Source organism: Protopterus annectens, chromosome 17.part0 (genome assembly GCF_019279795.1).
Source record: "Protopterus annectens isolate FY-2018-M chromosome 17.part0, PAN1.0, whole genome shotgun sequence".
Classification (NCBI taxonomy): domain Eukaryota; kingdom Metazoa; phylum Chordata; order Ceratodontiformes; family Protopteridae; genus Protopterus; species Protopterus annectens.
The window spans coordinates 505,129,348-505,154,843 of record NC_056751.1 but is presented as its reverse complement, the minus strand read 5'-3'; the positions used below and the strand labels follow the sequence as shown (position 1 = coordinate 505,154,843).

The 25,496-nt window shown below is 42.0% G+C and overlaps 1 protein-coding gene across 2 annotated transcripts in view; it reads right to left on the bottom strand.

Annotated features, from left to right (window-relative positions):
- The window catches only part of NAPSA (napsin A aspartic peptidase), a 776,864-nt gene that overhangs the window by 273,267 nt on the left and 478,101 nt on the right, over window positions 1-25,496 (bottom strand). For both annotated transcript variants that reach the window (XM_044059077.1, XM_044059078.1), the window contains one exon: window positions 22,608-22,726. In XM_044059077.1, the coding sequence (XP_043915012.1) occupies window positions 22,608-22,726 (119 nt within the window). The remainder of the gene's footprint in view (window positions 1-22,607; window positions 22,727-25,496) is intronic.

Sequence of the window (25,496 nt, the reverse complement as noted above, 5' to 3'; positions counted from 1 at the left end):
TGGCGCCTAAACAGTACACGCATAAGGAGTGATCATCGGTGATGGACATTTTATAGTTGCATCTCGTGCACTTTTTAAATCCTGAGGGTCTATGCTCTTTGGACATAATGCCTGAAACTACTCACTATATTAGTAGAAAAAAACACAATATATGTCACTTACTAAAGATTTAACAACAATAAACCTCTTTTTTTTTTTTTTTTTAAACGAAAGGACACAAAAATTAACAAGTACAACCACAAAAAACGCCAATAAGGAGGGCCAAGAACCCTCTAACTTAAACAGGTACTTGACCTCTCTAAAATAAGAAGACTCACTAAAGAATAGGGGAAGGCCCCTCTAACTTAAACGGAAACATTTCCCTGTTCAATCACACAAATTTTACCACAAAAAATATTCAAAAACACACTGATACACAACGATAGCTGTTAAAACAGCTTTTGGGTAAAGAATAAAGAATTTCCTGACAGAAAAACTTTATGAAAAACAGCACTTAGCTCAGCCAAGTTCGAGACCACGTCCTAGCTTGTAAGCGGCAAACGAAATCTGGGGGATTAGTGGTGGTGCATCCTGGGATAGAGAATAGCTCAGCCAATAAGAGGCTTCGCTCTATAGCATAGCGTGCCGAGTCGGAGCCGAGCCCAACAGTACAGAATGTAGGCGAGATAGGATCACATAACATCAATATTTTAGTCAACATAACGTATGACTAAGTACATTTGTTTCATTTACCAAACACCTTTGCAATAATTTTTCTAATAAACTTTATAAACTTGTAGATTGCCCAAGTAGAACATAAGAATTTTTTAAAGACAGAGATATGGACAGCTAGAAGGACATGTAAATACATGGATGCCTAGCGAATGACACTACCAAAGGGCAAGGTTCAGAAGCATACTCGGCACTCACATGAAACAGTAGGCCACTGTCAAACACAGGTGCAAATGAAATAAAGGAGATGGAGGAGAAGTCCCACATGCCATAATTCTTAAAATTACAGACAAGTAGGGCTGAAAATGAATGCTTAATACACAGGGTATGGTGCACCACAAATGCCCTGAGAAAATAACCACATTAAGGTGTCGCACTAATCAATGCACAGCTCTAATGTGACACACAAGCAATATCCAAGACATCACCTACACCAATAAACCTATAAGAAAACTGCCAAAATAACAGATTGCCTGGATAATGACCTGTCATGTTTTATGAAAGGTCTCACAACGCACAAGACAGCATGCTTGTGTGTCTCATACATTTGTCAGCATTTAGTAATGTTACTCAAAATTATACATTCATGCAAGGCCATATGTTTGTTGCATTACAGTTAAGAATGAAGCAACCAGGTCTGGGATGGATATAGCAAGGTGTGAACCACATTTAACAAACTCAAACACAGACATGCCATAACACAGCCACTGTTAGTATAACACTGAACTACACTGATCTACTGAACCTATTTGCATCTCATACTCAATGTCCACACAGGGGGATATCATGGACATCAGAACATATAAACAATAGAGAGTCATCCATTGTTTTTAAGTGCAGATCCAAGCAGTATGCAGACAGCACACACAACTGTACAATGCTGGCTGTAAATGCTGCATAGCAAAAACATACATGCAACTATAATGAAAAGCACACCACAGCATTCTATCCAAAATGTTTAATATTAAAAAAAATACATTAAGTAAACATGTACCAACTTCCAATGGAATCAAGGCAGATTGACTGAATGCCTACGCATTGGACACTAGGGTTAAGCAGCATTAAACATTCTTGCTAATGGGGATCTTTTAGAGTCTGATAAACACACACACAAGGCCACAGAGAGTCCAACAAATCAAGCTCAAATAACTTGAAATGTAATATTAACGCTTTTGTTTTATTTTATAACAAAACTTCTTCAGATGAAATTAACCAAAACCACGCTGTTTAAATACTAAAAAAATCACGTGACAAACTTTAAATCATATTATTAGCTTTAAAATCATGTGACAGCCAAGCCCCCGGAACAAATCCTGCATTAGGCAACATATTCAATAAAATAAAAGTTAAAGTAAACAAAGAATGAGTACCTAAAATACACAAACCTGCAACTACCTTTTACAAACCCAAAAGTAAATAGTTTTGCATAAAAACAATCATTAAATAAACACTGCTACTAAAGTAGCACCTGTCTGCTAAAAAAGGTAGTGATGTCATCTTTCTAAAGCTCTTAGTATTAAAAGACAGCTAATGGAAATCTGGTCATTAATCCCTGGCCAAGGAAATGCATTAAGTGTGAGCTGCCAGTATAACTCGCATTCTTTCAACTTAAGTTGCCAGGGGCCAACACGTTCACTGGGGGTTACCTTCTCCATAATTACAAAAACATTAAAAACGTGGTCTGGCCAAGTGTTTGGCCAAGACATTATTAGTTTTTCTTTTCTTAATGTCATACAGATGTTCAGCAATTCTTTCTTTGAACTTTCATTCAGTTTTGCCTATGTAAAAAGACAGGGCAGTGTTGACAGGGTGCAAAGTATACTACCCCTCCTGTCAAGCAGTTGAATGCTCCTTTCATGACAAATGTAAAGTTCTTTATAACAACTTGTTCACCTGTCAAAATGTGGGGACAAATGGATCATCCACATGTAGACATACAATTAATTTTGTTACTCATATGATTGGGTGTTTTGTTAAAATGTTCCACTATGTTTTTAAAATTACAGCCCCTTTTGTTCCCACTGAACATACTAATGTAGCAAAATACTTTTTCTAATCATTTTTTTCTTCTGTTTTGGTTTGATCTTTCAAAGTCTGACAGGGGATACTTTAAGAGATTGTCAGGAGCTGACCTCTTAAATCCTACACCAATTCCTTGACATGTTGCTGCAGTATGCCAAGGTGCATTTTGGTTTCAATGGACAGCAGAAGAGAGAACCACCACCATGTGGTTAGTCTATGACACAGTCTATTTCCATAAGAAGTTCCCAGACCATAGCAGAGATGGTGCACTTCACTTCACCACCACAAACAGATCATTATCAAATGTGTTTTGACTTGAAGCTTATACACAAGTTCATAACTGTGTTGACTACCATTGGGGCCCTTTTCTGGCCTAACCATGTATCCCAAACCTCTGACAAATTCTGGTACCCTTGGTAGTATGAGCAGGGGTTGGGAGATTAAAAAGCTACAAGCAGGGGCCTGGGAGATGAACCATTTACAGGCTGTGTCCATTAGAGACATAGGTGCCAAACCAGGGGTGAATTTCTGGTTCTCCAGCCAGTTGCCCACATTACATGAATTGGGTTAGGGAGGATTTCTGCTTCACATGAATGGAGAGCCTGTTCCAGAGAAGGGGTAGTCTCTGGGATACATACCCGTCCCTCTAGCAGGTCCTATTTATATCGCAGGCAAGGTATAAGTCTTAAGAATGGGTAATTCTGGTGGTGGTTATTTTGTGGATATGCAAGAAGTCCATCAGAGTGGGATCCAATGATGCCAGGCATAGATCTCCCCTCAACAGCCTGTAGGAGAAAGAATACAGGGGATAGAGCTTTGAGGTGGTCTGCATAGAACATACTTATGTCATGTAGTCTTTTCGTGAGGAACCTCTGTGGACATTCCAATTGCTAGATGTGCCGAGTTACATACATACTAAATAGGACACTTTAGTCAATGATAGGTCTGACGAATATCAAATACAGTGGAACAATTAGCTCCTTGGACCCAGATGCCATACCTTTCTTTATAAGTTGCACAACATACAATAATTTCCCCACTACCGTACACAAGTGATGTTCAAAGGCTAGACTGCTTGATTATTTAATTTAATTTTATTTATTTTACATTTGTTGACCGGGATAGTCTGACTGGACAGAAGTCCATTTTCAGCAGAGGCCCCGGGAGAAAAGCTCCATATGTCCAACAGCAAACATTACAGAAGGTAAACATAGGATTTAACTTTATACCAAATTTGCTTAACGTCATATCTAATTATAGCAATGCTAAAGATACATAATTAAAGGATTTACATGAAAAGTATAGGAAGAATCTAGTTAAAATTAAGAGAATACAGAGAAATATGAAGGACCTAGGGAAGAGGAGAACAACATGGAAGGAACAGAGAGGAGGTTGATAGAAAGGATTATAGAGGGAGATTAAAATAGATTAGAGAGACCAGAGGGAGGGGATGAGAAGTACCTACGAACTAACAGTAGTACAGAAGAAAAAGTGGAGGATAGATGAATATAGGAGGGGGAGGATCACCCAGGTGACAGGCAAAAGCAAAGCCAAGACTTGGTTAGGTGATTCTTGAGAAGTATCTTGAACTGAGAGATATTGGGGTTAGTTAGGATGTGCTGGGGAATTGAATTCCAAAGTTTGGAGATCTGATTGGAGTATAGGGACTCACCAAATTTACTGTTCGCTTTAGTGACTTGTAGATGACGTCTATAAGAAGATCACAAGTGCCTTTTATTAGTTAACACGTTTTGGAGGGCTGGACATTTGTCAAGTCGGTAGACAAAATATAACCATCTCACAACAGCTCATGGCATTGAGAGGTTGAGTAGCTCTAGCCAGTTTGCTGGTGCAGAGCAGTGCAGTATTGAGATTTGTATACGGAGTTAGTGGCAAATCTGGCAGTTTTATTACAACAGGTCTCTAGTTTTGCTAGGTTGTTTTTTTCTTAAGTTAGTGAAGACAGGAGAAGTATACAACAGGGTGGGAGGCAAGTGTGTCCTGGCAATGGATTGTCTTGTAGAGTCAGTAAGAAAAGGTTAGATTCTGTACAAGGATCCAAGTTGCTATATGACATTTTTTTAATGGTTAGGAAAAGTACAGTTGTGTACACTTACCATAAATGTAAATGTTGGATTGTATTCTCTGTTGTAGTCATCACCTGTGGATTATCCCTGCAGTGGTAGCCCTCGGCAGGCCCAAATACCAGAGTCAATGTTTTTCTGTGTCAGCTGCTGTCGCTTGTTGACTGACATCAGGTCGTCCATGCTATAAAGCAAGGCAGCCAACACCAATACATCAGTTTTTCTTGCCCTAACCAGTCAGAAAGCCCAGGAAATATGGTAAGGTGGTCCTGGTGGCTAAAAGCCACCTTAAGAAGCTTATGTCTCCCTAAGAAAAGAGGATATAAGGGGGAAGAAGGGAGGGAAACCAGGACTGCAACAGTGAATACACTCAAACATCTACATTTATGGTAAGTGTACGCTACTGTACTATGTTCTTCAGTGTTTCACTGTTGCAGTCATCACCTGTGGGAAGATTCCCAAAGCTGAGGAAAGGGGTGGTAGGATTAGTAAGAGACCTAGGCCTGGATCATCATGCCCTGCATTACTGCAGAGGCAAACTCTGCCCTAGCCTTAGAGAAAAGAGGTAGGTGGTAACGCTTTGTAAAGGTATGGACAGAAGTCCAGGTGGCAGGTTCCAAGATGTCCCTGGTGGGAACTCCTCTGAGGAATGCTGTGGAAGAGGAGGCTGCCCTAATGGAATGGATAAAAATAGACTTGGGGGTAGTTTCCCATGTCATCTGTAGCAGAAATGGATACAGTGTGATATCCATTTGGAAATGGTTTGCTTGGAAATGGGCTTCCCCTCTGCCCCTGAGGCAAAACTGACAAGATGTTGGTCTGTTTTCCTGAAGGGGTCAGTATGGCCCAGGTAGTATCGGAGCTGTCTGTGCATGTCTAGTGAGTGTAGAATTCTTTCTCCCCCTGTTTTAAGGGTTAGGAAAGAAGGCGGGTAGATGTATGGCCTGGTTGAGGGTTACATTAGATACCACCTTGGGCATAAAGGAGGGGTTAGTCCTCAGGGACACCATGTCTGCATGGAAAATGATGAAGGGCTCAATGGCCATCAGTGCCTGAAGTTCTGAAACCCTTCTGGCTGAGGTGATGGCTAGTAAGAAAGCAGTCTTCCAGGAGAGGTATCTCATGTCTGCTGAAGCAGCAGGTTCAAAGGATGGTAAGGTTAGTTTTTTCAAAACATAATTCAGGTCCCAGGCTGGCGTAAGTGGCCTTCTGGGAGGTCTGATATTAGAAGCCCCTCTGAGGAACTGTTTAATCAAAAGATGTGAGAAAAGGGGCTGATCTGTATCAAAATTAACTGAAATGGCTGAGGCGTGGATTTTAACAGAACAGAAGGAAAGGCCACTATTGAGTAACTCCGCTTGGTAGTCCAGGATAAGAGGGATGGAAGGTTGTAAAGTAATGCCCCCTCTGGACTGGCTCCAGGAGCAGAATCTTTTCCATTTCACTGAATAAGATTTTCTGGTGCTGGGACTTCTGGCCTCTGTGATAATGTCTAGGACCTGTTTGCATAACAAGGGCCCCCCTGTTTGCCTTTACAGTATTAGCCAAGCTGACGGTTTGAGAGTCTGCAATTCTGGGTGCCGCATTTCCACCCCCACCTGAATCAAGAGAGGTCTAAGATCAGGGGAAGCTGCCTGGGAGACTGTAATATCAGACTGCGCAGTAAGGGGTATCAATGCTGTCTGGGCCAATCTGGAGCAATGAGGATGGCCTTTGGTCTCTCCACCCTAATCTTGATCAGTACCTTAGGAATAAGAGGCAGAAGAGAGAAAGCGTACACAAAGAGGGAGTTCCAGGGGAAGGTCAAGGCATCCACCTTCCACGCTAGGTGGTGATACTCCGTGGTACAGAATTCTTTTAACTGCTGGTTGAGGTGCAAAGCAAAGAGATCCACCTCTGGAGTTCCCCACTCCTGAATGACTTGCAAAAAGATTTTTCTGTGGAGCTGCCATTCGTGGGGGTCCAGTAAGTTTCTGCTTAAGTGGTCTGCCAGGGTGTTGTTGATTCCTGGTAGGTATTGGGCTATTAGGTGTAATCCCAGGGAGGAGGCTGTCAGTCAGAGGTTCATGGCCATCCTGCACAGCGGCTAAGATTGGGTCCCTTCCTGATTGTTGATGTACCACATTACTGTGGTGGTGTACGTTTTGATAAGGAGAACCCCTGACCTGAGATGGGGTTTGAAGGATGTCAGAGCCTTTTGTAATGCCATCATTTCCTTCTGGTTGATGTGTAAGGGAAGGTGCTGGGCATCCCAAAGACCTTGGGTGCACCTGCCTGCTAGGTGAGCTCCCCAAGCAATGTCTGAGGCATCGATGGTTATGGTCTGCCCAGTTGGGCAGAGGATGAAGGGAAGGCCCTTGTTCTTGGCACAGGCCCCTGCCCACCACAGAAACTCGGCCCTTAAACAGGGGATCAGAGGGAGAGAGGTCTCTAGAGGCTGAGAGTGCTGACATCAAAGGTTCTTTAGATAATACTGGAGTTTTCTCATGTGAAGCCTGGCCAGAGGAATTAGGAGGATGCAAGATGTCATGTACCCCAAGGCTTGCAGGAACTTCCTCACAGTGAGGTGACTTCTGGAAGCCAGCTGTGTAAAGTAGAGAGGCAGGAAGTTCTGCTTTTCTTGTGATAGGAAGGTCATTTGGGATGCTGTGTCCAGCAGTGCTCCCAAGAAAATGATCTTCCTGGAGGGTGTTTGCTTTGATTTCTTCTTGTTGATGTTGAAACCTAAGGAGGTTAGGAGGGTTTTGACACAGATGAGGTCCTGGAGCAGCTTTTCTTTGCACTCTGCCTGATTGAGGCAGTCGTCCAGATAAGGGTAAATCTGTATATTTCTCTGTTTGCGAAATACTATGGCCGGGGCTAAGCATTTGGTGAATACCCTGGGAGCAATAGATAAGCCAAAGGGTAGTGCAGAGAACAGAAAGTGTTGTGAGCCTGCTCTGAATCACAGGAATTTCCTGCAGGATTCCCTTATGGGAATGTGGAGGTAGGCATCTTTTAGGTGTAGGGTTCACTAACCAGACATTTTTTGACAGCATAGGCAGCAGCTGCTGCAAAGTTAGCATTCTGAATTTGGGGACCACCAGGGAGGTGTTCAGAATGGATAGATGCAGGATGGGGTGCCAAGTGTCCTCTTTTCTGGGAATAAGGAATAAATAGCCTGGAATAAAAGCATTTGCCTGTTTGATCTGAGGGGACAGGTTCTACTGCCCCTTGGGATATGAGAGTTTGGACTTGTTTCACTGCCTCTGCCCACTGATTTGGAGGTAAGTCTGGGTACCCTCTTGGAATTGGGAGTTTGTTGAAAGAGAATTTGTATCCTTGAAAAATGATCTTTAAGACTCACTGGTGCTTTGTAACAAAGCCAATTTTCTTGGCAGAGGGAAAACCTTTCTCCTAGCTTTTGGTGAGTGAAAGGAGGGCAGAGGGGGGAGAGGGAGTCATTGAGAGTTTGTGCCATAGAGGGATGGCTTAGAACTCCCTGCCTTTGAGGCAGACGTGGTCCACTGTTTGGTTCTCTGCTGTCCCTGGGATATGGGCCTGGGTGGTCTGTCCCTGCGGGGCTTACTTTGCCCCTGTCTGCTAGGTGCAGGAAAGGACCAGAGCTTAGAGGAAAAACTCCTGCTGAACCCTAGGAGGTTGTACCTGAAAGAAATCTTTTACTCTTTGCATAGATTTTGCTTTGTCTTCAATCTTTTTAAGCACCTCTTCTGCTTTTACTCCTAACAAGCGGTCCTTATCCAAGGGTGCATCAATTAATTTAGACTTGACATGATCAGGGAGAGGCTGTTCCTTCAACCATGCATGTCTCCTAATGACAGATCCTGACACTACTGCCCTGCTTGAGGCTTCAAATGCATGACATTCACAGTGCAATGAGTGTTTGGCCACTTGACAAGTAGAATGCAGTAAATCTGACAATTCTTTCAAATTGCCATAGTCAGGAAAGGTTGAAATTTTTTGCTTTAGTACTTCCAAAGTGTGTTGCTGATATTATAACATATGGAACTGACAGTTGAGTGCTCTGATAAGCCAAGGTTGCAGAGGTGTATACCTTTGTACCCAATCTGTCCAAAGTTCTGGAACCCTTGTCAGAAGGAATAGGATTCTTAGCAGAGCTAGCCTTAGCTCCTTTAGGTCCCTGTATAATGACCTCCAGGTTTGCCGCAGGATTTCTGTTCAGGTATTTGTGAGAATCCAGCACTCTGTAATACCTGCCAGGTTTACTGGGAGTAGGTGGGAGGGTGTCAGGGGCTAAGCTGAATTTGTGGAAAACATCATCCACCACCTCTAAGGGGGGATGGCCAAGGATCTGTACTGGTGCAGGTCTAGAAACTCAGTTTTTTCTTAGACTGAGGGGGAAGTCCTGGGAATCCCAGTGGAAATGTTCCCTGAGGGTGTGAAGGGTTTTCCCAAAGGACAAGTCTTCTGGCGGGGAGGCAGAAGGAATGGATTCCTCTGCATCTAAATTCTCATAAGCAGTCAAAGGTGGCTGTTCCTCTTCAAAATCTGAATAATCAGATTCCTCAGAATTCTGTTCTATCAGTATTTCAAGAGAAGAGTGTATTTTCCTTTTAGAAGTTGTGGCCTGACTGCCCCTGATAAGGGAGACAAGATCCTCTGCCATTTTAAGCATTTGGGCTTGGGGTGGTGGAGCAAGAGTAAGATGGTGGCTAGAGGTAGATTTTCTAGGATTGGCCTGGCTTCTAGGCCTAAGAGTATCCATCGGTCTGAGAGAAACAGTATTCGGATGAGAAGACATTTTTTGTCTAGATTCGGTAGTGCGAAAGGCCTCCTCAGAAGCCGGGGCCTGTGTCACGGTTCCAGACCCAACCAAGGCAAAGACAACCAAAGGCTCGGAAGACGAAGATTTCTGGGGAATACCAGACTCCGAAAGGATCTCGGTAGAGGCCTACGTTAATATCATATCGAGCATCAGGGGCTGTGAAAGCGCCTCACTGAATTCCGGAGAACTGACTACCTGCTTAGCGGAAGAGTCATCGGAAAGCTTAGCCTTGTGTGTTGTGTCTCTATCTTTATCTCTACGTTTTTTTGGAATGTCTATGGATTGTTGGCTGATGGACACTATTTTGGAATGCGAAGACGGAAGATGAAAATACCCGTCTACAATAAGAGCTCTACAACGAATGGTTCTTGTGTTAAAGAGGGCACAGAACTGGCAACAGGGGACATTGTGGTCTGGGCCTAAACAAGTGACGCAGTATGAATGAAAGTCTCAGTATGGGATCTGCTTTCCACAGGCGAGACAATTGTTAACTTTTTCGGACATCGGCTAGTGCAAGAAAAAAGAATCCCCAACAGGGTGCTTAGCTTTAGATGTTTTCAGCTGCAATTCAAACTCTGGTAGCAACTGACCGGCACACTTGCAAACTGCTTTTGCTACGGTCTCCACAGCAAGAAGGACTGGTGTAATGGTGTCAGCTGCCTTGCTTTACAGCAGTGACTACCTGACATCAGTCAACAAGCGATAGCAGCCAACGCAGAAAAACATTGACTCTGGTATTCAGCCGGCCGAGGGCTACCACAGCAGGGATAAGCCACAGGTGATGACTGCAACAGTGAAACATGAAGAACATCAGATGTTTATCAAATTTTAAATTGTTATCAATCATGACCCCAAGTAGTTCAGCATGTCAGACTGGGGCTGTAGTTATGTTGGTGGCAGAATATACCTGGAAGGAAGACAAAAGCATCTAAGGTTTTGTTATTTGAAAAGCATTAGTTTAGTTTTGTTAGGGTTTAATATTAATGGAGAGTTGGAGAGCCAGGATTCAACAGCTGAAAATGACTCCTGTGTGATATGTTGGAGTTGTGGGAGTGACTGTCCTGCACAAATGAGTGCCGAGTCACCTGCAAATTGTACGGTTATGGCCAACTGGGTAGCAGAATGAAACTTACTTATTAAGACAGTAAATAAGAGTGGGCCTACGATAGAGCCCTGGGGAACTCCTAATGTGACAGGTAGAAGAGAGGAGTAATCATTTTCCCATTTGACAGCTTGATTTCTGTCAAATAAGTAGTTGAGGTCTACATTATGGTCTACATGTGTCCCGAAGTCCCTGAATAATGGGTCATCTCTTAGGGGTGTGTTGTCAATGTGGTGGTTACCTTGGGTGGCTGACTTCCAGAAAGACAGTCTTAGCCCATGGCTCTTATTTGTCTCCATCAGCCCTTCCTGAAGAACATTAGTGACAGTGGGAACTTCTACAACTGCTCCTAATTTTCAATCTGAAAATGTGGTCAGCCAGAGGCCCTTGCCATTGGCTTCAATTTCAAGAAATAGATGCCAAAAAGTAGTGGTGCCAGGACCGATCCCTGAGGGACTGCACTGACAGAAGGCCTCTTTGTGGAGATGGCTTCCCAATTCTAACTTCCTGGGTCTGAGTCAGCCGGCTATCCACTGGATGACATAAGGGTTTATATCTAGCCTCTTGAGTTTGTCACCAATGTTTGAATGAGGTATTGTGTCATGTGCCTTAGCCAGGTCAAGGTAGGCACTGTGAACCATTTTGCCCTTGTCCATTGCTTTGTTGACCTCAAGGACATCCACCAGGTTGAGTCGGCATAACCTGCCTTTGAGAAAAAAAAATAGGCTGAGTCCAGTGTCTGGTGGTTTCCTATGTCACTATTATTTCCAAGATACATATTTACATAGCTTTGAAATGAGTCTAGTGAGACTTATGGTTCAGTACATAAAGGTAGAGCACTGCAGTACAGACCACAGACTGGCGGTAAGATATTTGTGGTCTGCACTATTCTAAACAATATCTGCTGCCACAAAATAAGTTAAAGTGGGAGTACCTTAGTACTGTTGGGTAGAATTATAGCTGTGGCAAAGTTTAGTGGAGTGTCATTGGAGGAACAGCGTGCAGCAGGACCCCATGCAAGGCAGAGGTGAGCACAAAGAAAGAGACTGCATCTGGTCCACAACTACAGTCCATGACATAGAGAAGAGAGAAAAAATACTGATGCATGCATTAGCAAACACACAAGTGGGCTACGCAGTGAAGTGCCCTGACTGGCCATTAAGTGCATCAAATATTACTATATCCACGCAGGCCAAAGGTACTCAGTAGGCCAACAGGGAGGGGACAGGAACATTGTGGAATGGTGGTACTCAAGAGAAATAGGCTTGATGGGATGTTTGCCATGGCAGAGCCAGATAAGCTTTGGTCATAACCATGTGAGAGAGTCCATGTGTAGCAGTGGAGGCAACCCTAAACAAAAGTGAGTGTAATGCAGTCTGCAGCATAGTGTGTGCCATCTGCATCTGCCTGGATTTTGGCAATGTATTGCATGTGTGGCCCCTGGCACAGCTGCAGTTGACAGTGGCCATTAACCCAAGGGAGATGACACCATGGCCACCACTGCTCTCAAAAGGCATGTCTACTCTAAGTCTAGCTATGCCATATCTTCTTGCATACAACGTAGGATGTCACACAGTTCCTGCAACAGCTGCAGGCCCTTAAGTGGGTCACACAGCACTCAATATCTTTGACACTATATGTTTAGTGGCTGCCTGTGTTTGTATCAATGACTTGTGCACACCCTCTGATTAAGGATAAGGGGGACACCCAGGTCAGAGAATGTCCTGGAGTCATGGAGGCAACATACATCTACATGCCTCTCACCTATGATGGATGCATGCATCATGGAGGTAGTGTGGCTCTCAAATGCCATCTGCGTAGCCAGTGTGGACGTAACAGAGATAGTACATCCAGTGCTTAAAGGGGGATGCCAGAGATTCATCCTACCCCTCCCTCCAAGTCATGTATGGGGTGTGTGTGTGTTTTGTTCTGTTGTCGGAATGCCTACATGGGCAATACAAACCATTGTCCAGTTCTGTATTCAAATTCTAATGCAGTCTCACAGTATGGTAACTGACATGCATTGTGCTAAAAGAGGTCTTGCAGTTCACTGGTAATGTTCATGAGGTGTTGTAGAGAGCCTCTATGAAATGCTGCACTAACGCATTGGATTACTCACAAGCAGCAAAACTGCTATGTTGCTATATAACCATTCCCAGGAGAGTACGTCTTGTGTACACAGTATGCTCATCCATAGACACTATGTAGCTTGTAATGATGCCTAACAAAGACAGAGGTCCATTACATGATGTACCTTTGTTACCTGATGCTGCACATCATGTGTTGTCCTTTCATACTGCTGTGCACACCGGGCTGCCGTAGCAATCTCATTCTGAATTACAGGGTAGACACAGTCACTTCAGGTACTGTCTTGGTACAGTACAGAAACAAAAGGCTGTACCTGCTGCAAACAGACTACTGGGAGCACTTACTGGGGGCCTGTGATAACCATGTGTATAAGATCTATAGGTCAGCTTGCCTTGTTGTTAAGCAATGCCACTGGCATCATGTATTCTGGTAAGCAATGCAGTGCAGGGAAAAGGAAGAGTGACCTGTGGTGGTGTCACCCTGATCTGCTTCAGCTGTAGGAAACAAGAGCTTTCTTTTTTGTAGTACTTTGTTACGGTTCTGACTTTCTATTCTTCTGCTCTTGACATTTGTTAGCAGAGATGTGTCATAGTGAGTACTGATTTTCAATGTTTCAAGAGAGGCACTGAATCATGAGGCCAGCCACAGGAGGCAGGATATGCTCTCTGAATGATGGATAAGTGCTGTAGTTGATTATCAAACAATTAAATTATGGATAATGTATCATATATGTGTGTACTAATGTGCCGTTTTCTCTGTGTATAGGGGCAGCTGTGACTCAGGAGGAAGTGAATTGGTGGCCACTTAGGCCCGCACTAGCCAACGTACATCTCACTTGGTCAACAGCATTTCAAGACTACCTCTCTGCAGAGAGACGAAGGTTTCCTTGTAAATGGTGACTTGAAGGGTTTGCTGTCCCTCTGTGGGCACCTCTGAAGTGCTGAGTGGCGGCTTCACACCTGGGACTATTGAGGAATGATGCTCTTGGGTCAGCAAGCACAGTGGCTGATGATGGTGGGGATGGGGCAGCACCTAGACACCACTAGCATCCTGGAGAATTACTGTGGGGTTAAGATAGGGCTGCCCAGCCCAGTCCATCAGGATATCACCGATGAAACCTGCCATGGATGTGATTGACTTCTTGTTGGGTCCTCCTGCAGACTGGTATTGCAAGTCAACTATAACCAGCAATACCTCCCATCAAGGTGCTCATTCTTCTCGGTCTCTCACTCCCATACCATGTTTGTAGTTCAACCCTGTCCATCACCAATTACCTTCCCTTTGACTGTGCATTTCATGGAGGCTCCCTCCCTTTTTTGTCTGTACCTCCAAGTCTCTGTACGTTTTATGTTGGTTTGTTCACCCATGCTACCCATCCAGTTTACTCATTCCTTCCCAGACATGCTGCTTACTACCTCCTCCTCCTGTTCTTCTTGGGAAGGAAAACCAGCACCTGTCCCTATATGAAAAAAGAAAAAAAATGCACATCCTTCCTTGAAGGTTCCCCTTGTGTGTCCCACTGCTTGCTCATTCCCCTTATGTGGGTTGTGCTATCTCCCACTTTCCTCCCCATTTCAATAATGAACAGAGTTGGCACTTTGTTGCACTGGCCCAATACAGCCTGCTTGTACTGCTTGTGGGATACTATGAGGGGTGTCATTGTATGTGTGAATGTTCATAATACTGGGCATACCATCCTTCTGTGCTTAGTGTATTTAAGTAACCACACATAACACAGGCACTACAGTAGCAAGCTGCCTTCCACTACACCAATTTCTTCACACCCCATGCAAAAAATTCTTTCAACAAGTGCTAATTTGCTGACATACATTTGTCTAATAAACTTTAATCTACAGCTTCTATTAGTCATTTTAAAAACATGGATACTTCTCTCTCTCCCAGATTCCACATAGCTCTTCCTATATTGTTCCTCATGCCCTTGTCTTCAAATTTTCCCCTTCAACACTAGACTTTTTTTGTCTAACTGCTTGACTCTACTGGTTAATTTCTACAATGCTTTTCACTGCTGCATACACATCCTCTACTCTACCAGACCCTTTGTCCATTCCCTTATCGGTGCCTAGAATGTCTTAACTACTAAGTTCTTTATTTTGTTATGTATCCTTTGTTGACAAGTTAGTCCCACTATGCTAGTGACCTCTTTTCAGAGGAGAGCCAAGGTGGTAATTATTCCTCTAGGGGGAATCTGGCCAGGGCATTAAGGAACTCCCACTTAGCCTTTTCGATAGGTGGATGTAAAAGATCCCACAGCACCTGAGCTACCACTAACTCAAGCAGATTGAACCTTAGTTTCAAATCTTGTCTGAAGGATAACACACCCAGAAATGCAGCACCCCCATTATGCTATGCTGCAGTGTCAGCTATCCATCTACCTGGTGTACAGACAGAACCCACAGCAGTCAGCTCCAGAGGAGAGTGGACAGAAGTGGCACCATAGGTAGCACAATCAGTAGTTTGTTCTAGCCTTTGGATTCCCATCTTCTGCTATTTGCTATTCTCCACCATCCTCCTGCATCATCTTACCTTTGGATTATTCCACATGCTATCCCGCATCTCCTTTCCCCTTCTTCACTTTTTTTCTCTTTAATGCTCTACTTTCATCTAGCAAAACTTCCTTCCCAACTTTTTTTTTTTAATCTCCCCCAACCTTCTCTCTCTGACCCTTGCTTAACCCTCACTGCTATTATGTATCCATGAAACCATGGCATCATCCCTCCTAAGACTCCCACTCCTCAGTCCACTAACATTACAGTCTTTTTGCTTCTGTGTGGCTCCTCCACATTAACCTGTCATGTAAACGTCATACGGCCTCTATCTTTATAATGTAACAGTATGTGCCTAATTCAATGGAATAACACAGTAGCCACCTCCTTCACACTTCTGGTGCTTCCAAGTTAGCAAGCATCTCTTGCAGCCCAACCCATAAGCAGTTGCTGTATCTGTTCAAAGACTCCATATTGTTCCTCTGACTCTTCCAATGTCCAACACACCTATAACCTAATGCACTTTCTCTTCTATTGCCATAGTTCCTCCTTTCCCCTTACCTTGTCCTAGCCTGACACTTGTCATAGCCTAGTAATCACCAATGATCTAAATCTCAGGGGGGGCTTTTTAAGCTTTGCCATACTTCCCAGAAGTATCTGACAAGTTTTGATACCCTAGGGTTATTTTAAGGGATATTTGTAGGCATGGGCATGGGTGGTCAAACATTTACAGGTTGCCTCTGTCTACTACAGACAAAGGAACCAGACCAAAGGTAAATTTTCAATACCACATCCACTGGTCCAAGTTCTGCTTGAATTAGGCTAGGGAAGAACTCTGCTTCATGTGAATGGGAAGCCTATTTCAGACAAAGGGTAGTCACTCGCACGCACACACGGAAACACTCGCACAAACGGACACACCCCCTTCAACACGTCCTATTAATATTACAGATGAGGTTTAGGTTCCTACACTGGGTAATTCTGATGCTAATCATTTTGCGAATGTGCAACAGGTCCATCACAGTGGAATGATAGTATCCTTTGAAAAGCAGGCATAGACACACTCTCAACAGTCTGCAAAGGAGACACAGGACAGGGACAGAGCTTTGAGGTACACTGTACAGGACGTGTTTATGCCCTGCAATCTTTTTGCGAGGAACCTCTGCAGATGCTCCAGTTATTGCATATGATTGGTCAGGTACATACTGAAGGAAGTGCTACACTCAACGACTTGTCTGAGAATGGCAGAGTACACCCGACATTCATAGACCTAGATGCCATACACTTGCTTACAAGTTGTGCAACACAGAATGATTTCCTTACTACTTTAGGCAAATGATGGTCAAAGGCCAGGTTACTGTACATGCATTTCAGCATCCTTGATCACTGGGTCTATTCTTAGGGGGTGTGTTATCAAGTAGTAGTTGCCAGAGGTTGCCATTTTCCCACCATCTCATTAAAATTCCCTCGCAAAAAAAAATTACATTATTCCAATATTCTAGCATTTTAGCATTTCCACCACAAATGCTGTCAGAATACAGTCAATATCAAATCAACAACTGGTCTTTTTCTGTCATTCACAGCCTCTTCCTTGCCTTTCATGCAAGGACATCCATTACAAGCACCAATCAAGGTGCCCTGCCTTGCTCACGTCCTTACTCTTTCCTGAAGTTCCCCCATTTACTAACATTTTCAGTTTATGCTCTTAAATTCATCATCTTGCACTAAAAACCTCATCACCTTAAAGTCTTCTAATAAAAAATCAGGTTATTCCACTCCATCCAATGCATTTCTGGTGCTATTTAACATTTAAGCAATAACCCACGCCTGGGTGTGGGTAATGCTGGATTTACCCATGGTTGGTGTAGTTTGGTCACGAGGGCAAAGCCTGAGTGGCCAAACAAAGACAACCATGGGTAAATCCAGCATTACCCACACCCGGAAGTGGGTTATTGCTATTATACAATGACATTATTTAAGAAAAAAAATACTTACTTTTCTTAAATAATGGCATTGTATAATGCCTCCATGCTGCCCTTCCGCAGCGGTCTGGTATTCTGCGGCAGTTCTGATGTACTGCGCATGCGTATGCTTACGCAGTACATCAGAGCTGTGTGTGGAAGCAACGGAGAAAGCAAGATCTCCATTGCTTTTTAGAAAGTGTCTCGCTATGTTAAAGGAGTTTAACATAGCGAGACAGCTTTAAAAAAAGCAACGGAGAAAGGAAGATCTCCGCTGCTCTTTTTAAAGCTGTCTCGCTATGTTAAACTCCTTTAACATAGCAAGACACAAGCAACAGAGATCTTGTGTTTTCCGTTGCTGTAACAAAAAAAAAAATACTTATAATACTAATGGAAAACGTCCAGACGACCAGACCTTTTTCCATTAGTATAAGTCTGATTTACAACGTGCATGTTTTGGAATATTAATGGGGGGTCATTGTATAATGACCTTTATCCTCTTCCTTTTCCAGTTTGTCTTGAAAAACTGCCAAACCTCACCAAATATTTTAAGACTAGTGGCCTTTTAGAAACTCCATCTATCCCCCCATCCCAACAAAATTATGCCTGGTCAGAAAGCAAATGCTTTTGCTAGTATCGGTGCATCTACATTTATCAAACATATTAGTCTGTAATTACCTGGGTCTTACAGATCTCCCCTTCTTCTTTAGCCAGTATTATTTCTCCACAGTGCATAACTTAACCAAACACTTTACACTTACATTTCTCAAATGAGAAAGACAAGAGTGTTAAAAATAACTGCATAACCATATACCTGAGATCTTTTTTGTTTTCATTTTTTAAGTTCTTCTCTTACCTTCTCTTCTAAATATTTTTCATCTTCCTATTGTGACTCTTAGTCAGCCCCCCCCCCCCCCCAAGTCAGATTTTACCCCTCCTCACTTCGTTAGGTCATTTATTTGACAATGAGATGACTAAAGTTCACCAGAAAATGCAGCCATCCTTTATCTTATAGCCTCATATTTTGTGATTATCCATTCAGTATATCCTTTAAGTATAAGGCAATAATCTAGTTTCTTTATTGTTCAACTTCCACATCAGAAATACCTCATTACATTGCCTTTCTGCCTCCAAACCTCTCTCCTTATTTTCCCCACCTCTCCACACCCTAATTCTTCCTTCTGGGCACTCATTTCTCTGATCCTTCTGACTCTGTATTCATTCTGTTTCTATCTTGGGACTATTCCTGTTGATTCTACATCCTCTGCTTCCCAATCATTCAGCCCCATTATGTTATTGCCACCACCCACCATACTAGTTCTCATTCATTTCAGTCTTCATTAGCCTATTATAAACCTTCTATACTTATCCCTTAACACTTTGTTCTACTGTCAATTCATCTCAGAAAAGTTGAAAAAGACGTGCACAGTCCACAGTGTTAAAAATCCAAGTAATACACTAAAAATAAAAAGCTGACATCAAAATGTAGCCACAAAAACTTTACTAACAGATAAAGCAATGCAGTCTTGTACATATGTTGTAAGACTTCATCAGTATCTAATGAATAATTAGCACATCGAATAGCGCCAGTACTATATAATGTCTTGCTCTTAACCCCAGAAACTACTCTAGGAGACCCCTGTCAAAACCCAATCCTTAATCATAAACAGCTCACCTTATTAAAAAAATGGATAACTATCCATCCATTCTCAACCCCTTACTCCCATTTTGCACATGGGGTCGGAGTGTCACTTCAGCAGTGACAACATGGACATGTAATTACCCAATGTCTCTGTGGCCTTCTTGGTAGATTTGGACATCCTAAGGCAATGTAGCAATTGTCCCATGTTCTCAAATAACCAGTTCAACATTAAGGAAAATAACATTATGCTAGAGATGTACATACACAACATCCTTAAAGGTATAAATCACACACACATACACTACACAACATCCTTAGAGGTATAAATCACACACACACACACACACTACACAACATCCTTAGAGGTATAAATCACAAAGACACTACACAACATCCTTAGAGGTATAATTCACAAAGACACTACACAACATCCTTAGAGGTATAAATCACACACACTACACAACATCCTTAGCGGTAGAAATCACGGACACTACACAACATCCTTAGAGGTATAAATCACGCACACTACATAACATCCTTAGAGGTATAAATCACACACACTACACAACATCCTTAGAGGTATAAATCACACACACACACACACACACACACACACACACACACACACCCTCAAGCTGAGGCATTTAAAAGAAACTTTCCCAAATCTCAAAGACCTCCAAAGTCACCTAGTAGCAACACTGTTTCTCAGCAATCACCAAAATACACACCAAAAGCAACATTAATAGATTCATAGATTCATAGATTAGTACTAGGCTAACTGCCTTTGCAAGCCATTTTAAGCCTAGCCAATTATTCCCTGTGAGATTCAAACCCTGTACCTTGTGTTTGTAAGGCAAAGACCTTAACCATTTGCCACCCTCCCAATCCTTGATTAGATTCCCCATGGAGTGACACCAGAAACTAAGGCAGTTACTAAAATCAATCATTTTATGTTCATACTGTGGCATCATACAAGGTGAAGGTAGAATGTTGCTCAATGCAAACCTCATACCTGTCTGTGGCACACATTATCTCAAATAAGCCTATACCCAATGGTCCGCCAACAGCAAAGCCCATAAGGCAAGCAGATATTTTACCTAATACCCTTGTCTTTATAAACTCCATCGTGCGACATGCAGATGCCCCACTTACCAGATTAGACAATGGTTAGTTGCCTATCTGGAGCCAGAATCTGTAATATCACGCAAGTACTCAAGTCACTGCACTCTCTCAGAATGTGTGCCACAGACAGGTATGAGGTTTGCATTGAGCAGCATTCTACCTTCACCTTGTATGATACCACAGTATGAACATAAAATGATTGATTTTAGTAACTGCCTTAGTTTCTGGTGTCACTCCATGGGGAATCTAATATCTGTCAGCATGGGAGAATATGGTCAATGGACCACATTGCTTTGACAAGGATGGGCTGCACCTGTCCCATCAGGCTTTCAGATATTAGTTTATCCACCCCCTTAGAGCCTTTTTAAGGCAATTCCAAAAACACAAAACTACAAACATAATGAAAAAACATAACCAAGCAACCTTAATGTTAGGAGACCAAACAAAAACCTCTGCACCCTTCAACTCCTCCTCACTCTGTAGAATGCAAACATCTGCGCCACGGAACAGACTTGGTTTAAAGCCATAGAAAGTGCTCTAGCAGTGCAAAGCTACACTGCCTTACACACATTTAGACCAACAGCAGCAAAGTCTAGGTTCAAAGGGGGAGGTGCCTTACTCGACGGCATACCTCTCAAATGTACAGATTTTTGCCTCATATTTTTGGTCTGTTCCTCATAAAATTTGTGATCTTCTACGTTTGTTTGGCAAATCAGTGATGACTGATTTCACTAAATAATGACAGTCATTTGAGTTTTAGACTTTATATCCTTCAGAAAATGCATGGCAACACAAGACCTTTTATTCTAACAACTTTCTAACTTTATAAGAGCAGTTATGTAAAATCTGTCTCCCCATTATTTTTGGCTTTGTCCAATTTTTTTGTGCCAAGAGGTTGAGAGCTACAATCTACGTTAACAACAAACTTATCTTCAGGTCGGTCAAACAGGATGCCACTCTGAAGCTCATCTATTGCAAGTCGTCACAGATTAGGTTCCTCACCATACCATGGCTAGCTGCAGGTCATCATCTATGCCCACAGAGTCTTACGATTCTTATCCAAGCCTATTAGAGGGGCTTACCATCCAACTAAGCACCTTATTCATAAGAGGCTGTAACTCATTCACTCCAATGGAGCTCAGGATGTTTGCACTGTAACTTCAAATGGGCGGAGCCTAAGCCTTTTGACAGAATCAAATTATGTCCTCACACTTCAAACAAATGTTCATATCTCTGGAACAAAGGGATTATGAAAGAAGTATAAATGGCAAACTCTTCAGCACAAACTTTTTATAGTGGTAGTATTCTTTAGGTTCTCGGTGTTAAACCAAATTTTATAAATCACAGTAAACTCAGTAACTATTACATTTGTAATACTTTGTATACAACTTACAATATCTCAGCAACCACTCAAGTTATGCACATACTGTCAGCAGCACTTTATTCACCTAGCTGACAGCTCTGATACGAGGCTAAGGAGTTCTGTCTGTGTTACTTGGTTGCTGAGATATTTAGAAAAATGTGAAAATTATATCTATATAAATTAATATCATAAAAACAACAATATCTATTTACCTGCACTAGAAAGAGGTCAAACATTAATTCAGTTGAATTTGCCATTGTGTAAGCGTAAAGGTGAAATCTTTTAAAACCTTGCACACAGCATAGTTTTGGAATTATTGATGTAAGTAAGAACAAGCAATATTTAATGCCTAGAGGCATTAGTAGGAGTTAACTGCAGACGCACTTGGAGGCGTCATTTGGATGTAATGAGTTAACTCCCCCCCCCCCCTACAGACTGGGAAACTTGGAGGTGTCATTTGGATGTAATGAGTTAACTCCCCCCTACAGACTGGGAAACTTGCACTGCCTCAATCTCACAGGCACACCTCTTCCTGGATTTAATTAACACAAACATCCTGAAACAGACAGTGTGTTACTCCAACCACAGGATCAAACATACTGGATATGGTAATCACCAGCATGGGAGAGACACTTGCAACAGTTAGAATGCCCACAAAGGGTTCTCACCAGGGAATTCAAGACATGAATACCCTTGTCCTAGACTGATCGCCTAAAAGCTTTGTCTCTGCATTGAGTCTCCTACAATCTGCTGAAAGGTGATCTTTGCCTGGCTTACAGGGCTTCCTTAGACCTAGCCCTGATGGATCAGTTGCATATGGGCAAAATAAACAGCACCAGAAACACTAGATTCAGGGATCTGAACTTTGCTTGTGACATAAACAGAACATGCTGGAGAGAGAGACATGTGCCCCAAAGTTACCCCATTGTTATAGAATAGGCTCCCCATCCATCTAAAACAGACCCCATTACCGGAAATCATAAATTTAACCCCCAGTCTGGCCCCCATGTCCCTTATGAACAGAGACAGTCAATAAGAAAAGTATTACTATAACATGATTATCAACAAAATAAAGCAAGAGGATATAATTTTGTAGCAGACAGGGGGTGCCTACAAAGATTTCAGCTTGTCTGCTAATGCTCAAGTTTAACATTTTCAGTATTACTTGTTTTATAGACCCATTGTACTGAAGTTAGCAATGAAATACATTCTGGCAACTTACGGTCACAGTGTCCAGACTAAGGAATCCAGTCATCCTTCCAGTGCCATAGCGAATGGAAAACTGAGTGCCATTCTGATGATACGTGCTTGATGTTTTTGAATTGTAGCGCTTGTGAAACCCTGATGAAGAAAAAAAAGTGAAACAGAATTAAAGCCAGCATGCTCCCAGAGTCCATGAATGAATATAAGATGCAGCAAAACCTTGCTTACAAAGAAGAGCGAATCAACATAGACAGAGATGCAATGCATCCAAATAAATAAAATAATCCAGTAAATATTCGCAATCAATTCTCTAAAGCTATTGGTTACACAAAGACCAGCTGGATAGTCACAGTTACCCTTTATACACATTACAAAAACCTCTCCAAGGGTGGGGCAGCAAATCTCAGTAGCCAATGTTCCATGCTCATATCTCAGAGTAAGGGTGTGGGTTGCAATATGCACATTGTGATACCTGGGGAAGGCCAGAGTCTAATAAAGGAAACTGTTACAATTACTAAGGGAGACTATAGTAAGTTGTCAAGGTATGAAAACAAGAATATGAATGAACATGTAACCATTCAAATTTACCACAAGTTACTATGGCACATAACCAAATTGCCAGATTTAACACAGACTACCATGGCAGAACTTATTGCCCATCACTGAGAAAACTTCAGTGGCTAGAATTCAGACACTAATTGTCTGTAAATCAGTGATGCTTTGCTCATAAGCGCCTATTCGCATCTAACTGTCAGCCCCCATCTGCAGTTAGCACAGGAAGACATTCCCAACATGTACTGAAGTGTTTAGCAGGTTCCAAAATCCAAAAACATATTTGGTAATTCCAGGTATCCTGCTGCAGCGGGAAATGCCAAGAATAAACTTCTGCACAATCTGCAGCATAACCCTGTGCAGAAAACTTTCAAATCTTCTTTAAAATAAGATATATGCTGCAAACATAACTACAACTGTGGCTTTACCTAAAGTCTTACTATCTTCTTCTACTTTCCCTATTACCTCAACATCTTGGTCTGTTACTGTACTTGTTACAGACTTTGGTATGGTTGCTCATTTCTGAAACATACAAATCAGTTACTTCTCTAATGATTTATAATCACCTGGTTCCTGGACAACTACAATACTGTTTACTTAGTATACTCACCCTCTCACAGTAGTTTAGTGCCCGACACACATCATTTATTCAGTTATGTCTTTTGTATTATCAATAGAGTTGGTCCACTACATCCAGAAGAATTTTGCTGAGCACAACTTGTCAATCCTACTCTCTACATAGTGGTTCAATCCTTTTATTGGGGGGCACCCTCCTGCACCCCATAACACCAACAATCACAACTCTTTGCAGAAAGGAACAATTTAAACAAGTTGTGCTACTCCAGTGAAACTGCTCAGTACAGTGGAATACTCCCCACATTGTACTGTACTATGAATTCTTCACATTTAAGTAATTTTAATTTTCTCTTCCAGGTTCTAGTGAAAATGGGACTTTCCAAATGGACATTCACAGTTAATTATAACGCATTAGCTATTTTAATGAATAAATAAATACTCTAGCATTACATGCACATCATATCTCCAGAATACTACCCAACAGCATGAATCTACAAGTGATGCCTTTACTACTCTGCCATATCAGAACAACTCTGTGCTCCCTGACCTACAGGTAGCCACTAAGGTAAAATTCTCTAGGAAACTGTACAGTCACATGAGGGTTAAGACTAGTGCAAAGTTGGAAAGGATCAAATAAGATGTCTTACAAGTTTAACATTATTTAGTCTCATCAAATAATTTATATACAGGGAAAGATTATCTTTTTTAACCACTCCGATAATTAATCATAGACTGGGAAATGCATTTAATAGAAAAATAGCTGTACTGCAAAGAAATTAACACCATTTTTCCTACCTTTATAATGGTAGGGAAAAAAAAAAATCAAAAGTGTACCTACAGATATACCCCCCAAAATGATGATGTTCAATCTTCCTCCATAAAGCACCCTGTCCTTAAGTTTCAGGAGTATTCACGTGGCAGCTTATCTATAAAAATTTAGAATGAGTTACCCATGGTGCTGCAAACATCAAGATTCCAGAAAATGCATGTGGGAACAGATTTCCTGTTCTGACTCCTTCGCCACAAATAAATCAGAAGAATTTGTGCATCTTTAAAGGAGCATATTATTTAACTTACTGTAACATGTGCCTTAACCCTGCACCATGTCAGGATCTAGCACTAAGCCCAAGTAGCTTTACTTTTTCCAAGATGGCTGCATACTGATCAACAGCTTAAATTCAGCTCTTTAATGTGAAAAAAAGAAACTGAGAGATATGGGCCAGTAATTCTACTAGTTTTAGTAAAATTCAGTTAGTGGCTAGTAAGCACACTGTCTGGATGTCACCAAAGAAGAAACTTACTAGAGTCTGAAAGAAAATCAACTACAAAGGTGAGGAGAAAACACTGACAAGGAAGAATCCTGCACCTGTTCAATATAAAAAAAAAAAAAAAGTAGTTCAAGCTCATGTTATAAGAGATGGCTTTCAGTGAGAGGAAAAATAAATCAAACACTGAAGGAGTGCATCATCTCAAACAAAAGGCTAGAAAAAATGGAAGAAGCTTTAAACAGTTGCGCAGACAAACTGATCAGAAGTCAAAATGAAGAAAAGGCTGGTTGAATACAAGACTTCTTAAAATTTCAAAAAATGTGGAGTTAGAAAACAGAGCATGCACAGAAAACCAGAAATTTTCTGCTGGAACAGAGAAACTGGAAGAAGCAGACTATTAATTTTTTTGAAAGCACAAACAAGTAAATGGACTGGTATTCTACATCAGGATTTGAAAAGGACACATCGTGTGTATGCTCTAAATCTAGCCACAAGAAAGCAGCCAAGACCTG